The following is a 16,032-nucleotide window of genomic DNA, read 5'->3' on the forward strand; positions in this document are numbered from 1 at the left end:
TTCTCTGTTCAGTGTTCCTGTATATAGTCCACAACCCAGTAGTCAGACTTTACACCTGCACCGAACGATTAGCGCACTCCTCTTTTTTTCCCCGGACTCCTCGTGTCGTCCTTCTCTCTCACACTTCACTTCCTCCCCCCCCTCTCACCTCTGACCTCAGAGGTCAGTCAGAAAACACCTTATTCTTTAAACAACAATTTTTATAACAGTTTTTTTCCTTAGTTATATATATATATTTTTTTTAAATGAACAAGTTTGAACTCTGTAGTGTAAAAGAAAATAAAAACCAAATAATTATTAGACCCTAGTTTAACAGGGCTCTACATATATATATATATATATATATATATATATATATATATATATATATATATATATATATATATATTTATACACATACATACACACACACCCTGCTGCATGGCCTCAATAACTGCAACAATGGAAAGAGTTCAAAGGCAAGGGAGACAAACAGAGAAATGGGAGAAAATAAAAAGGAACCATTGACAGTGTCACAGAAATTGTGCATGCGTGTGTAAAACAAGAGAAAGGAGGGCAACTGCAGGAAGGGATTGGAGGACATAAATAGCTCAGCCAATCAGAGAGACGACAGGCAAATAACAGGTTCAGGAGGAGAGAGGGAAGGAAATAGCACTGAGAGACAGAGCAGGACGAAGAGAACAGCAGAGCAATTTGTACAGAACTATAACGAATGAGGATAGGTGAACACAGCAAGTGATGGGTATATTATTAAGGAGCAAGATTCCTGGATTATACTATTTGCTGGTGTTTGGAATAACAGGATCAGTCTTTGAGGCAGTCATGATCTAAAGGCCCTCAGCAGCAAGGCTGAACACAACGGCCAAGGCACAGAGAGCAGTATAGGGGCGGAGGCTGGGAAACAGGGCCTGAGGATTAGACATCGATCACAAACAGCATGAGAACATCCAGGAAGGGAAGCGTGGAAATGCCAGCTTTTGTCCGGCAGCTGGTGAAGGAGACAGAGAAACGGGTCACCTCTTTTTTTAAAGGGGGACGTGGAGGAGGCGGGGGTGAGCCGGTTGAAGCTGAGGAGAGTGGAGAGGAGGAGGGGGTCATCCCCAGTCCTTATCTTGAACGTCCTGTACTAGACAAGTATTTTGAAGAGGGCTGTGCCTCCTATGGCCTCACCTATGCTCTGGGCAGTATGCAGGGATGGAGGGCCCACATGGAGGACTTCCATAACTCATTCCCCCACCTAGGTGGAGAGCTCTCTCATTGGGGCTTCTTTGCGGTATATGATGGCCATGCTGGCAGCACAGTGGCTCAACACTGCTCACGAAATCTGCTGGAGCACATATTAAGTACAGGTGAGTTACCTGGCATTGTATGGCCTTATTTGTTTTTGGCAGAGTAAAAAGGTATAAGATAAAATGTTTGAACCTGTCGGATGGCTTTTGATACCCATGACTCATAAAAAACATCAGCAGCATTTTAGAACACAAATTATGCATAATTACAGTAAATTGCATCACTCCTGGCAGAGGAATGTTACTGCATGTGCTAAATGGCATGGATAAGAAACTCAGAACATTCAAAAGCACATCGCTAGCAAAAAGGTAATAATGCGAAATGCAGTTCAGTCACTTATGTCAGTCAGTAAGAAATGTCTCACATTTTTATGTAAAGCAAATTTCAAATGACAGAAAACAGTTAAGCAGTTAACGGTTAAAGGTCTTGCTCAAGAACATTAGCAGCTTGGTGGATTTAAACACTCCACTGTCTGTAGCTCAAAGCATTAACCACTGAACCACCACTGTCAGCGTCACAGATCCCACCTCCTAACAATCACCTGTGTTTCTTTCATACAAATAGAGTTGGCAAATTTTTACAACTTTCATCCTAGAAACAAGGGTGAAAACATTTTGTCATAATTCATTTCCGTTTCATTTGTACAACACTTTTAACAATGGACATTGTCCCAAAGCAGCTTTACAGAAATAAAGAGGTTAAAAAAGTTACAATGTATAACTTTAGTGCCTATAAGTTTGTTCCTTATTCTTAATGAGCAAGCCAAAGGCAACTGTCACAAGGAAAAACTTCCTGAGAGATGGTATGAGGAAGAAACCTTGAGAGGAACTCTTCAGTGATGGGCACTTAAATGTTTCTGTCTTCTTTTCTTTTTATTCATCATTTTTCCCTTTTAAATGATAAAGGTTTCAATGATTAATGTTTCTAATTGCTGGTCTTTTGTCATTGCTTCAAGAATTTCTAAGATTATTGCTAATAAGTATCTGATATGAAGATAATTCATAAAAGCTGATTTCACTGGTAAATGCAATCTAAAATCTTCTTGCAGGTAAGGTCCGGGCAAAGGAAGATGTGGAGCAGGTAACTGATGGCATTAGGGAAGGCTTTTTCCTCATGGACAAACACCTCCATGCAATGGCCTGCCGAGAGGGCTGGGAGCGTGGTGGCACCACTGTGGTGTCAACTGTAATCACTCCACACCACTTCTACTTTGCGAACTGTGGAGACTCGCGAGCAGTTCTGTGTCGTGCCGGGCACGTGGCCTTTTCAACAGAAGACCACAAGCCATTTTGTCCTGGAGAGAAGGAGCGCATTGAGAATGCTGGTGGCTCAGTCACTTTGCAGCGTGTTAATGGCTCCCTGGCTGTCTCCAGAGCTCTTGGAGACTTCAGCTACAAGTCAGTTGAATGGCGCCCAGTTACTGAGCAGATGGTCTCTCCAGAGCCAGAGATCTCAGCTGTGGAGCGCTCAACAGCAGACGAGTTCATAGTTCTGGCATGTGACGGTGTCTGGGACACAGTCAGCAACGAGGAGCTCTGTGCGTTCGTGCGTAGCCGACTGCAAGTGTGTACAGACCTGCGAGACGTCTGCTCCCAGGTCATTGACCTTTGTCTCTACAAGGTAGGCTTGTACGTAATAAAAAAAAGTAAAAAGCAAACCGCTTTCTAGATGGAAGTTGATTTATTAGACTTCATTTAAAATTTTTAACCTATAATTGGTTCACAGTTTTCCTCTTTAAATAATGTCCAACTCCCACAAGGCTTCTGTTTCACACTTTACAGCAAGGTGGGATTTTGCTAATAGATGCATTTAGAAACCAGCAACACCAATGTTTCGTATTTTGTTGGCATGACTGTATTTAGAGCACCACAGAAGTCTGAACACCTACACATACTCTTTCTCAAGTTCTGACTTTAAATGGAAGATTACGTAAGAAAAAAGATGACCTACTGGTTACAAGGGGCTTTAGAGGAGAGGCGGAAAAAACTTTTGTATTTTGTGATGACATTACCACTGATTCAAAGCAAAACTCTAAGCCACCAATGGATGATCTATTTTTAGTTGCACAGAAGAATTAGGACATTTAACGAAGCACAGAGCAGGGTCAGGACACATGGCCAACAGAAAGACTCACAAGCGCTGGGAAAATTCTGCGTCTGAGTCAAAGCACAAAAAAAATAATTACTGAAGCATTTGCCTAAGGGCGTTCTTTTGGCTAAATGATGCAATGATGTAATTTTAATGTCAAACACTCTGCTGGCACTATACTGGCAGCTTTTTCATTCCAGACTTCTCTTGTATGTGCATACTTATATCAAATTCTACACACAAATGGCATTTGTACAAGGTTTATTTCCTATTTATGTATAATAAAACATTGTAAGAACAGTTATATACACTCTCTATCCGCATTATTACAAAGACTTGTACAGTACACCTGACACCTGCACATTTAATCCAATCATACGGTGTTGGATGATTGATTAAGTCATGCTTTTGCTGGTTAAAGAAAATCTGTTATTGTTCATGTCAAACATCAAAATAAAAAATGGTAATTTCTGTGATTGTTGCATAACTTTTGAATGTCTAGAAGGGCTGGTTCAAGTATTTCAGAATCGAAACAAGACAGTAAAAGAATTTTTTAATTATGTCCGAAATGGGTGAGTCTAAGCTGATTATAGCATATCAGGTCCATGTTGTTGGCTGACAGGAGTAGAAGCCAATGTGGTCTTTTGCTGTTGTAGCCCATTCATCTCAAGGTTTAATGTTTTGTGCCTGCTGAGATGCCTGTCAGCTCATTACAGTTAAGTAAAGAGTGATTATTTGACTTTTTATATCCTTCAGGGCAATTCAAACTCATCTAGCCATTTTTTTTCTACTGTGAAAGCAAGACATTTCCACCTAGACAACTGTCAAGTTTTCTGTTTTTGTAAAGGGTTATATAAAATGTAATGTACAAGGGTACAAATGTTACTTATAAAGTATTTTTGGATTTGCAAATCGATACAAAGAATAATATATGCTGATAATATTATGTATAATGGCATAAAACTGTATTGGTGACAGTACACTGAGTAGCAATGGCTGCACATAGCTCTAGGTTCCCATTCAGAGAGGATTTCTTACATCTTATCTGGTTTCTTTCCAGCATGCAAAAACATTGCAGTGGATGGACTGGTTGTGGTACATTTCCTCTTTTCAAGTGCTAAAAAAAACTTTGGGCTTTGTTTTTCATAGTATAACTTAATCTCTTATGTTCCTCCTCAGGGAAGTCTTGACAATATCAGCATCATAGTGGTGTGTTTCCCTGGCGCCCCCCAGCTTTCTCCTGAGGCATTGCACCAGGAGGCTGAATTAGAGGACTACCTGGAGTCAAAAGTTGCTGGTGTGTAACAACGTGTTTATACTTACAACTAGAGACCTTTCTTTGTTCAAAACCTAGGTTTGTTCAATAAGACAAGATTGGATATTTTTGTAGGAATAGAAGTAAAAAAAAAAAGAATGTTTATGGTTATCAACTGAAAGAATGAAGCAGTTGGACTAGATTCAGTCTAGATTTGCAATGTAAACTTAAGGCCAAGACTCCTGTCAAACATTGCCTCTAGTCCCTAAATACTGGGTGTGACTCAACTGCATTTGTTTACAAGCTACTAAAAGTAGAATGACTAACAGTACACTTCAATTTTAATCTGGTTTAGCAAATACAGTGTTCAAATAAAAGGTCCATTATCAAAGTAAGTGAATACCCATGTATGTTTGATTGTTCTGAGAGTGGGAGTAACTGTTCAAATGTAAAGATTGATGTAAAAATTATATATTTAAAATCTACTGATAACCCCCACCTATAACCATGCCCACTTCTCAGTCACACTAAGAAAACTTACATTTACTAAGTAAATGTTATGTTGTTATGATTTTGTTTCATGACCCTTTATAAATGTCACTCAAAATGTTTATTTTTTTTCTGTGAAAACAGCATTGAATACAACAAACTGGATATAAAGCACAGTACAAAGATTAATATAAATTCCCATAGCTGAGTTTCCTCTGTTAACTTTTGTGTTAGTGCTGGACGAAATATGACCAAAAATTAATCTCATGGTATTTTTCAATCTTATACAAGTTTCATTCATTAAGGTTCCCTGGTGGTCTAGTGGTTAGGATGCGGCGCTCTCACCGCTGTGGCCTGGGTTCGTTTCCTGGTTAGGGAACCAACCCCAGCCATTAGGGTTGCACAAGCCTTAGTGCCGGTCCCAAGCCCGGATAAATGGGGAGGGTTGCGTTAGGAAGGGCATCCAGCGTAAAAACATGTGCCAAATCAAACATGCGGATGGTCCACTGTGGCGACCCCTAATGGGAGAAGCTGAAAGAAAGTTTATACCTGTTTCATTCATTCAGTATTATATGCTATATGACTATATTTTTTCATGCATGACTGTATTACCCACAATTTCTACTAATTGGGAGAGGAAATACTGCAGTAGATTGACCTAGAGGGGCCTATTTACTGTCATGATTGGTGAATATTGTAGAAAACGTTCTCCCTAGTATAACAGGTTTGCAAGGCCCCACAAAATGATGCTGTTTACAAAGAGGTGGCACTCGTGATTCTAATAAGCTGAAGGAATCAAAATGCATGAGAGATGCAGATAAAATACAAAAACATTTTTACATTTATGGAATTTGGCAGACACCCTTATCCAGAATTACTTACAACTGAGTAGTTGAGGGTCAAGGGCCCTGCAGTTGCACTGTAGCTTGGTGGTGCTAAGATTTGAACTCGTTACCTTCTGAGCCAGAGGCCAATGCCTGACCCACTGAGCTACTACCTCCAACCTTTTATTATTGTGCAAATTTAGCAACCAATTAAAAAAAACCTGCACAATGTAAACAATCGTCTTCCCCTTATAACTGCAAAGTTTAGACTTCTTTAACAACTAAACAGCATGTAAAGGCAACTTGCATATATAATATTTAAACAAATAATAGAAAAAGTGTGCAACACGCATTAATAATCAGGGATTCTCCTCTGTCTTGCGCTTCAGACATTGTGCCTCGTTGTGCTCCAGTAGTTACCCTGCATGAACAACGTAAAAGTTGGCTTCCGACCTTGTGCCTGTAAATCGTTTAATTTTATTTTAGTTGCCATTGTTGCTTTTGTACAGTCGATAAATTAGTGTTTATTTGGGGGTTTTTGTGTTATTTATTTTTTATACATATTTTTAAGAGCATTTTGCGGGAGTCCTGTGAATGATTTTATTCACCCGCAACCCGCACACACGAGTATTTTACCGCCAGACAAAGTAAAAACTTGTCTGAAAAATAAATAATGAAGTTAATTTCAGATACCAGTAAAAAAAGATAGACATAAGAGAAAAGATAGATAGATAGATAGATAGATAGATAGATAGATAGATAGATAGATAGATAGATAGATAGATAGATAGATAGATAGATAGATAGATAGATAGATAGATAGATAGCAGGGAGTTTAGGGAGAACATATTAAATAAACCATATACAAAAAGGTCTAGCATGTGCACCATCAGATCTTGATATATTCATATATTCACTTGTATAGTGTTGATCGACTCCCTTAAATAAATAAACTGTATATTAATCTATTGTATGAATTCCTTCTTGATAGACATCTTTGAGGAATTAAGCGGAAGAGGAGACGAGCCTGATCTCTTGTCAGTTCTCACTGTTCTGGCTTCAACAGAGATCCCTGGGCTTCCACCAGGGGGTGGCCTTCAGAGCAAGTAAGGCACTGTGCCCTGTTTCATCATTATGTAATCAAACAGAAAAACAAGTTTGCAGTCTGACAGTGCTTTTTTTTTTTAATGAAATGAAGGTAACTTGTGAGTAATGGAAGCCAAAACCAAACCAGTTATTTTGTGAAACCACACAAATGTGCTAATGTGGTTCAGGAGGATCTATTCTGAGCTTAACTCCACTGTGTAGTAGCTGGTTACACGAGTACAGTTTTTACAGGTTGATTAGTATTTTAATAACTAAATCAAAAACTGAATGTTTTATTTGTACAGCAAGCAATACACCACACTTCAAATCTAGAAAAAATAATTACAGCTTCAATGATTTTACGATTAAAGTAAATGACTTAATGCAGTATATATATAATTAAAAAATGTCATGTTACACTACTGTGTGACGTACCAGTCTTAAAAACAGAGTAAAAATTCCTGCAAAATGATGAATAACCAATCTACAGCATCTAGAGAAAATCTACAGCAGTGTATTTAATCCATTTAATTCCATTTTCAAATCCAACCTTAATAGAGACTAAAAACTGGTTTGGATCAGTCTCTTTGAGCTGCTCTCAGCTCAAAGAGTTCTCAGGTTCTCAGGCTTTTAGGTTCTTCATCAAAAAGTTATATTAAAGTGTTAAAAGCAAAGGTCTGTATAGTTTGATTTTGTTGGTACTGTAGTTAGTCTTGGGCAAATATTCTTAGACTAACTATTAGTATACATTTACATTTGAATCACTGCTTTTTCACTGTGTTTACTAGTCTAACTTTGATACCATGTATAGCTTTTCGGGGTTCTATGAAAAACTAAAATAGCAAAATACATACATTAAACATTATATTTGGGGATGATTCCTCATGCATGCATGCATTAAGAAAAATGCATTAAGAATTTATGTTACAGACTACTACTTAAAAAGATCTAATTTTGTACTTTATAACATTGTGCCTAACTCATATTTTACACATTACATTTTGCAGACGAAACTGTATCATCTCTGCTTACTATCAGCAAAAGGAGGCCCGTAAAGTCAGGTTAGCCCAGGTAACATTTTCCGTATCTTAATATTTACAAAAAAAAAAATCATGAAAAAAAAACAGTTATCATACTCATGGTTATCATTAGGGCTGCAACTAATGATTATTTTGATAATAAATCAATTAGACAATCCCCCCTATATACAAGTATCAAGTTATAAATCTTTAATTTTTACATTTTAAAGCTTGTTGTGGAGACTTAGCGGATTTTTCATTTGAAAAAAATAAAATCATGCTGGATTGTTTCTTTCTGTAAAAATAAAAAATGCAATATAAATATTTTTGTATTGCTTTTAATGATAATTGCAGATGGCAAATTGACAACCATGTTAAAAAAAAATTAATTAAATTATATTAAATTATTTCAATTTTATATAAAAATATAAAAAATATATATAAAATGTAATTCAACATTGTTTTCATATTTTGTTTAGTTGTGAAGATATAAGCATCTATAATATATAATCAATTACATTTTTTATAATAATTAAATTATATATGCATACATTTTATATAAAAACAGTGAAAACAAGCATTTACTAAATCCACAGTAAATCACATTTGAAAACAGATAAAATTAACTGTTGTAGTAGACAAATGCAGCAAGCTAACAGGCTTGATTTAAAAAAAAAATGCACTGGTGTTCAAATGCATAAGAATTAGCTGAAAAACACAAGTGACTAAAAACTTTTATCATTCACGCCTGCTGTTATTTGCTGCTTTAGATTGTGTTTGTTCGCACTGTTTTAATTTAATTCATCACTACAGTCCCCCCCACAATTATTGGCACCCCTGTTTAAGATGTGGTCGTGGACTTCTAAAAATTATCCTTTTTTTTTAAACAACATAGAACCCAAATGCAAAAAAAGAGAAAAATCCAACCTTTCATTTAAGTACATAACTTTGGTGGTAAAAAAAATCATACATTTAAAAAAAAAAAAAAAACTTGAAATCATGTGTCCCACAATTATTGGCACCCCTAACAATTCCTCTAAAAAATTTAATTGTTTTTTTTTTATATATATATTTTTCTGTAGTTGCTAAGGTTGGTCAGGGTATCTAGGGACCTTTAATTAGTAATTCATGATTTCCTGTTTCCCTGGGGTATAAATATGACGTGACACAGAGGCCTAATTCTCTTACCCATTTGTCAACATGGCAAAGACAAGAGAACACACCATTCAAGTAAGGCAGATGTGTGTCGACCTTCATAAGTCAGGCAATGGCTACAAGAAAATAGCCACTCGCCTTAACTTGCCGGTATCTACAGTCAGAGGAATCATTAAGAAGTTTAAAACAACTGGAACAGTGACAAACAAGGCTGGAAGAGGTCCCAAGTTTATCTTGCCACAACGCACAGTGAGGAGGATGGTAAGAGAAGTAAAAAAATTTCCCAAGCCCACCGTCACAGAATTGCATCAAAGAGTGGCATCTTGGGGTCACAGAGTCTCCAAAACAACCATCAGACGCTCTCTACATGCCAACAAGCTGTTTGGGAGGCATGCAAGGAAAAAGCCTTTTCTCACTAACACTCACAAACGTAAACGCCTGGAGTTTGCTAAGCGGTACTGGGACTTCAACTGGGATCGTGTGCTTTAGTCAGATGAGACTAAGATTGAGCTTTTTGGCAACAAACACTCTAAGTGGGTCTGGCGTAAAACAAAAGATGAGTATGCCGAAAAGCACCTCATGCCCACCGTGAAGTATGGTGGAGGATCTGTGATGCTGTGGGCCTGTTTCTCTTCCAAAGGCCCTGGGAACCTTGTTAGGGTGCATGGCATTATGAACGCTTTGAAGTACCAGGATATTTTAAATAAAAACCTGATGGCCTCTGCCAGAAAGCTGAAGATGGGTCGTCATTGGGTCTTTCAGCAGGATAATGATCCAAAACATGTGGCAAAATCTACACAAAAGTGGTTCAGCAGTCACAAACTCAAGGTCCTCCCATGGCCATCTCAGTCCCCAGACCTCAACCCAATCGAAAACCTGTGGGGCGAGCTAAAGAGAAGAGTGCATAAGAGAGGACCCAGGACACTGGATGATCTAGAAAGATTGTGCAAAGAAGAATGGTCAAAATCCTCTCTCTGTGTTCTCCAATCTTGTGAAATGTTATAGGAGGAGATTAAGTGCTGTCTTGTTGGCAAAAGGAGGTTGTACAAAGTATTAACATCAGGGGTGCCAATAATTGTGGCACACATGATTTCAAGTTTTTTTTTTTTTTCTAAATGTGTGATTTTTTTACCACCAAAGTAATGTACTTAAATAAAAGGTTGGATTTTTCTCTTTTTTTGCATTTGGGTTCTATGTTGTTTTAAAAAAAAGGAGAATTTTTAGAAGTCCACGACCACATCTTAAACAGGGGTGCCAATAATTGTGGAGGGCACTGTATGTAGCTAGCGAGGTCATGCCAGAACAGATTTAGTGCGACAGCCCCGAAGTTAACAAACAAACAGTTCAAACAATAATTTATTAAACTTTATCATTTTGACAGTTTTTGCTTACTGTGCTGATGTTTCACCTTCACCCACGACACCAGTGTGTTTTCTTTTCATGTGCTTGTGCATCACTGTGGTACTTCCATGCCCCACAAGCTCAGCTTTGCATAACTTGCAGGTTACAGTCTTCTTTGTTGCGTTTAATATAAAATGTTCCCATGCCTTGCATTTAATATAAAATTCTCCAATGGCTTGGATGACTTGGGACGCACACTTTTTCCTGCTGCCGATTGACCCTGTACTCTTCACCATTTCGCAGGAGGCTGTGTTTTCTCGCTGTCACGTTAACCCTTAACAAGAGCAGCCCAACTAATCGATAATGGCATTTGTTGACAGCAAATTTAATTTAGATTATTATCGATTTTATCAATTAGTTGTTGCAGCCCTAGTAATCATTACATTATTAATCCTAATCCTAGACATTTGTCCTGATATATTGTCTGAGATTATTCCACTGGACAATAATCAATAATTCTGCTAGTGGAAAAATAATTTCACATGTGAAATGAGTAAATATAAAAAATGCAAACTATTATATAAGTTATTCTATTATTATATGTTATTCTATTATAATATCAATTTTTGCATTGAATACTTTATTGCTGTCCATAATGTTAAAAAATGTGTTTACAATTATAATGTTCTTTGTGCTGAGATAAATAATAACCATATTATCATTTATGTTTTCAGCAACTTGGTTCTGCAGATACCACTTAGAGTCGTCTCCTAAACCCTTAATACAGACAGACTGACAAATATATGCTGTCTGCAAAACAAAAAAAAATCTTTCTATTATGAGTTTTATGTTTTTGGGTTTTTTTCGACTCTATTCAACAACCTTTACAATGCTTGGGGGATCTCTCAATTAGAGGTAGCTAGGATTATTCCAAACCACTCACTTCTCAAGATAATAACTATTGAATGTAATGTATATGTACCTAGGTTTCTGATATATTTCCAGAATAATTTCCTACATATGATAAATATATTCAATGTATAAATAGCAACACTCAGGTAATTTATAAAAATAAAAAACCTTTCAAATCATAGAGTTTTAAAGTAATATTCAGATGTTAAAATTATTGTTTTTGTAGCATTCTTTGAGCTGCACAGAATGCAAGTGATGTTCCTGATTAACATGTTTTGCATTTGAACACTGTACTCTTATCAGATGCAGCCACGTACAGTGAGCTTTCCAAACATACAGACCCACATCACAGACACTCAAGATCTTCAAATGTCTTTTCCTGTAATTTGATCTGATGTTTGCATGATCTATATTGTGCTGCCTTACTGACCACTTATCAAAATCAATTAGATGGACAGCATTAATATATTAATAGATTTATTAGTGTCTGTTCAACAAAATGATTTCATTATTGTATAATGTTATGTGAAATGACCTTTGTGCATATTTTACACATCTAGTATATGGACAACGTTTGTGGTAATGTTAAGGTCAAGTCCTCAAAAATAAAGGAATAAAACAGAACAACTGGCTAATAAAATGTTTGTTTGTAGCAGCTATAGACTAGTATGAAGTATCACCTCAGTCTCTATGTGTACATTTAACAAGCGACCAATTTGGCAAGAGACCTTTCATTTGCATCTATAGTCTTTAACTCTCTCTATATATATATACTGTATATATTCAGTACTTTGCAAGGTAGTTATGTTGTGTGTCCAGGAGACCAAGTGGAAAGGGAGTAAGGCCAGAAAAATAAGAGGTGGGTTTAAACTGTTCTTTCATGGTGTGGATGGAAATAGAAATGGTGTAGGGGTGAATCTGAAGGAAGAGATTAGTAAGAGTGTAGTGGAGGTGAAGAGAGTTTCTGATAGGGTGATAAACGTGAAACTGAAAGTTGAAGTGGTTATGATAAATGTCATCAGTGCTTATGCTCCACAAGTGGGTTGTGAGATGGAGAAGGAAAAATTCTGGGGTGAGTTAGATGAAGTGGAAGAAGGTGTACCTAGGAATTAACGATTGGTGATCGGGACAGACTTTAATGGGCATGTAGGTGAAGGGAACAGAGGTGATGAGGAGGTGATGGGTAGGTATGGTCTTAGGGAAAGGAATGTGGAAGGGCAGATGGTGGTAGATTTTGCTAAAAAGGATGGAAATGGCAGTGGTGAATACTTATTTTAAGAAGAAGGTGGAGCATAGGGTGACATAAGAGTGGAGGAAGGTGCACACAGGTTGACTATGTTCTATGTAGGAGATGCAACCTGAAGAAGATTGGAGACTGTAAGGTGTTGGCAGGGGACAGTGTAGCTAGACAGCAATGTATGGTGGTCTGTAGGATGGTTTTGGAGGTGAAGAAGAAGAGGAGGATAGTGAGGACTGAAAGAAGAATAAGATGGTGGAAACTAAAGGAGAAAGACTGTAGAATGAGATTCAGGGAAGAAGTGAAGAGGTGCTGATTGATTGGGCAACTACTGCAGGAGTGATGAGGGAGGCAGCTAGAAAGGTACTTGGTGTGACATCTGGAAATAGAAAGGAAAACAAAGAGACGTGATGGTTGAATGAGGAAGTGCAGGACAGCATAAGGAGAAAAAGGTTAGCAAAACAGAATTGGGATCGACAGAGTGATGAGAAAAGTAGGCAGGAGTACAAGGAGAAGCGGAAGCAGGTAAAGAGGAATGCGGCGAAAGCTAAAGAAAAGGCATATGAGGAGCTGTATGAGAAGTTGGACACTAAGGAAGGAGAAAAGGATTTATACCGATTGGCCAGGCAGAGGAACCGAGCTGGGAAGGATGTGCTGCAAGTTAGAGCAATAAAGGATGGAGATGGAAATGTGTTGACTAATGAGGAGAGTGTGTTGAGAAGATGGAGGGAGTATTTTGAGAAGCTGATGTATGAGGAAAATGAGAGAGAGAGAGAAGGTTGGATGGTGTGGAGATGGTGAAGCAGGAAGTGGATAGGATTAGTAAGGACGAAGTGAGAGCAGCGATTAAGAGGATGAAGAATGGAAAGTCAGTTGAACCAGATGACATATTGGTAGAAGCATGGAGATGTTTAGGAGAGATGCAGTGGAGTTTTTACCAAATTGTTCAACAAGATTCTGGAAGGTGAGAGGATGCCTGAGGAAGGGAGAAGGAGTGTGCTGGTACTGATCTTTAGGAATAAGGGAGATGTGCAGACCAGCAGTAACTACAGGGGACTAAAGTTGATCAGCCACACCATTAAGTTATGGGAAAGAGTAGTGGAAGCCAAGTTGAGAGAAGAGGTGTCCATTTGTTGAGATGGTTTGGACATGTGCAAAGGAGGGACATGGGGTAATTCAGTAGAAGAATGCTGAGGATGGAGCCGCTAGGAAGGAGGAAAAGAGGAAGACCAAGGAGGAGGTTTATGTATGTGGTGAGGGAAGGCATGTAAAGTAGGAATGCGTTCAAAATATATATATTTAAATTGTTTATTTTTAATTTACAAAATGCAAAGTGACCAAACAGAAGAAAAAAATCTAATTTTAATTAATATTTAAGGTGACTTGATTTTGGCTTTAATTAAGCATTAATTCTTATATATATATATATATATATATATATATATATATATATATATATATATATATATATATATATATATATATATATAATAAAATAAAATTACCTGAAACATAATCAGTTGTGTAGGAGGCTTAAAACTGGGTCAGCATTAGCTAAACTCATGTCACAGAACATACACAATGGAAAGACTAAACGCAGAAACAAAGTAATACCCAAGCAAAGATTTCAAAGCAAACTGGGGCTAGGGAAATAGGCAATGTTGACCGTAGATGGAATGGTCAGCCAAGGAAACGTAAAGCAGCAGATGAAAGACACACCATGCTTACTTCCCTTTAATAATGGAAGGTTTCCAGCAGTGCCATTAGCAAAGAACTGGCAGAAACCAGTAGGACCCAGGCACACCCATATAATCTCTGAAGAAGTCTGGCCAGAAGGGGTCTTTAAAGAAAAATTGTGGCTCAAAGCCATGCCTCTGACATGAAAACAAGGCTACCTTTTGCTTTGATGACAGCTTTTCACACTCTTGGTATTCTCTCAGTCTGCCTCATGAGGTAGCCACCTGGAATGGTTTTCCAACAATCTTGGAGAGTTCCCAGAGGTGTTGAGTGCTTGTTGGCTGCGTTTTCTTCACTCTCCGGTCCAAATTACCCCAAACTATTTAAAATGGATTTAGATCATGTGATTGTATAAGCCATGTTTTACTGGAAAACAAATGTCCCCATTAAGTGTGATGGCATGTTGCTATAATATGGATTTGGACAGTAGTTGTTGTAACACTAATATTGTTATTGACTCTGTACTCACCATTTCTTGTGAAGAAGAAAGGGTGAGTACATAGTCAATATCAATATTAGTGCCACATTTCTTGCCACAATTAAGTCTTGACAAGGCACACCTATAAATTCAAAACCATTTCAGGTGACTGCCTTGTGAATCTGATGAAAATAGCATAAGTTTGCCAAGCTGTTATCAACGCTAAATTTGTTCTGGGTTATTTTACACTATTTTGTTTACTACAAAAGTCAATACATGTTCTTTCATAGTTTGGATGTCTTCAGTATGAATGTATAATTATGAAAATAAAACAAACAAGATTTTTATTTTACAATGCAGTATGTATTTTTAGGGATTCAGGGATTTGGTGATTTCTCTAGTAGTAATGTTTGATTTTAAGGTTCATGGTGGAACATTTTGGTCTGTCAGTTGTGCTGTGAGTTTACACACATTACACAATATATTTTACAGTGAATGCAAGCTCCAACAACAAAAAAGCTAAATCTGACCCAATATTTATCTATATTTACATTTGGGGCATTTAGCAGATGCCCTTGTCCAGATTGACGTACAACAACATACAGTGTTTCGAGTCTCTAGCAATGAATAAATCTACACTGCTATGCTAGATTACAACTTAAGATAAATCAGCCTACAACTTCTGTTATTTTTTTTATTTTTTTTTTTTAACAACGCAAACTTGGAAAGTGTTAGTTTAAGTGTTTCAGGAAAAAGTAGGCCTTCACTAGTCGCTTGAAGATATCCAGAGACTTTGGTGTTCGAACATCTAGGGAAAGTCCATTCCACCACCTCAGGGCCAGAACAGAGAAGGGCCTTTAAGTATGCTTACCTCTTATCCTGAGAGAAGGTGGTACCAGTCGAGCAGTGCTGGAGGATTTCAGACAGTGTGGTGCAGTGCGAAGTGTAATGAGGTCTCTGAGGTAAGATGGTGCTGGTCCATTTTTGGCCGTGTAGGAAAACATCAGTGTTTTGAATCTGATACGTGCAGCTACTGGAAGCCAGTGGAGGGAGTGCAGCAGTGGGGTTGTGTGGGAGACCTTGGGCAGGTTGAACACAAGTTGCACAACTGGATTTTGGATAATTTGCAGTGGACGAATAGCGTTCAGAAAAAGACCTGACAGCAGAGACTTGCAGTAGTC

The 16,032-nt window shown here is 37.7% G+C and overlaps 1 protein-coding gene across 1 annotated transcript; it reads left to right on the forward strand.

The window, feature by feature from the left end:
- Positions 1 to 626: 626 nt before the first annotated feature.
- On the forward strand, positions 627 to 12,083 carry ppm1nb (protein phosphatase, Mg2+/Mn2+ dependent, 1Nb (putative)). Its single transcript, XM_046867063.1, has 6 exons — positions 627 to 1,349; positions 2,339 to 2,910; positions 4,558 to 4,675; positions 6,938 to 7,052; positions 8,040 to 8,103; positions 11,282 to 12,083. Exons 1-6 carry the CDS (start codon positions 938 to 940, stop codon positions 11,306 to 11,308), a joined length of 1,308 nt encoding a protein of 435 aa, XP_046723019.1. The 5' UTR covers positions 627 to 937; the 3' UTR covers positions 11,309 to 12,083.
- Positions 12,084 to 16,032: the final 3,949 nt, after the last annotated feature.

This window comes from Silurus meridionalis, chromosome 15, assembly GCF_014805685.1.
Source record: "Silurus meridionalis isolate SWU-2019-XX chromosome 15, ASM1480568v1, whole genome shotgun sequence".
Classification (NCBI taxonomy): Eukaryota; Metazoa; Chordata; class Actinopteri; order Siluriformes; family Siluridae; genus Silurus; species Silurus meridionalis.

Bases quoted from the DNA above. Each gene is read 5' to 3' on its own strand.
- ppm1nb (XM_046867063.1), top strand. From the start codon at position 938: ATGAGAACATCCAGGAAGGGAAGCGTGGAAATGCCAGCTTTTGTCCGG. The intron at 2,911-4,557 runs GTAGGCTTGTAC...GTTCCTCCTCAG, and splicing joins TTGACCTTTGTCTCTACAAG to GGAAGTCTTGACAATATCAG. The intron at 8,104-11,281 runs GTAACATTTTCC...TTATGTTTTCAG, and splicing joins GTAAAGTCAGGTTAGCCCAG to CAACTTGGTTCTGCAGATAC.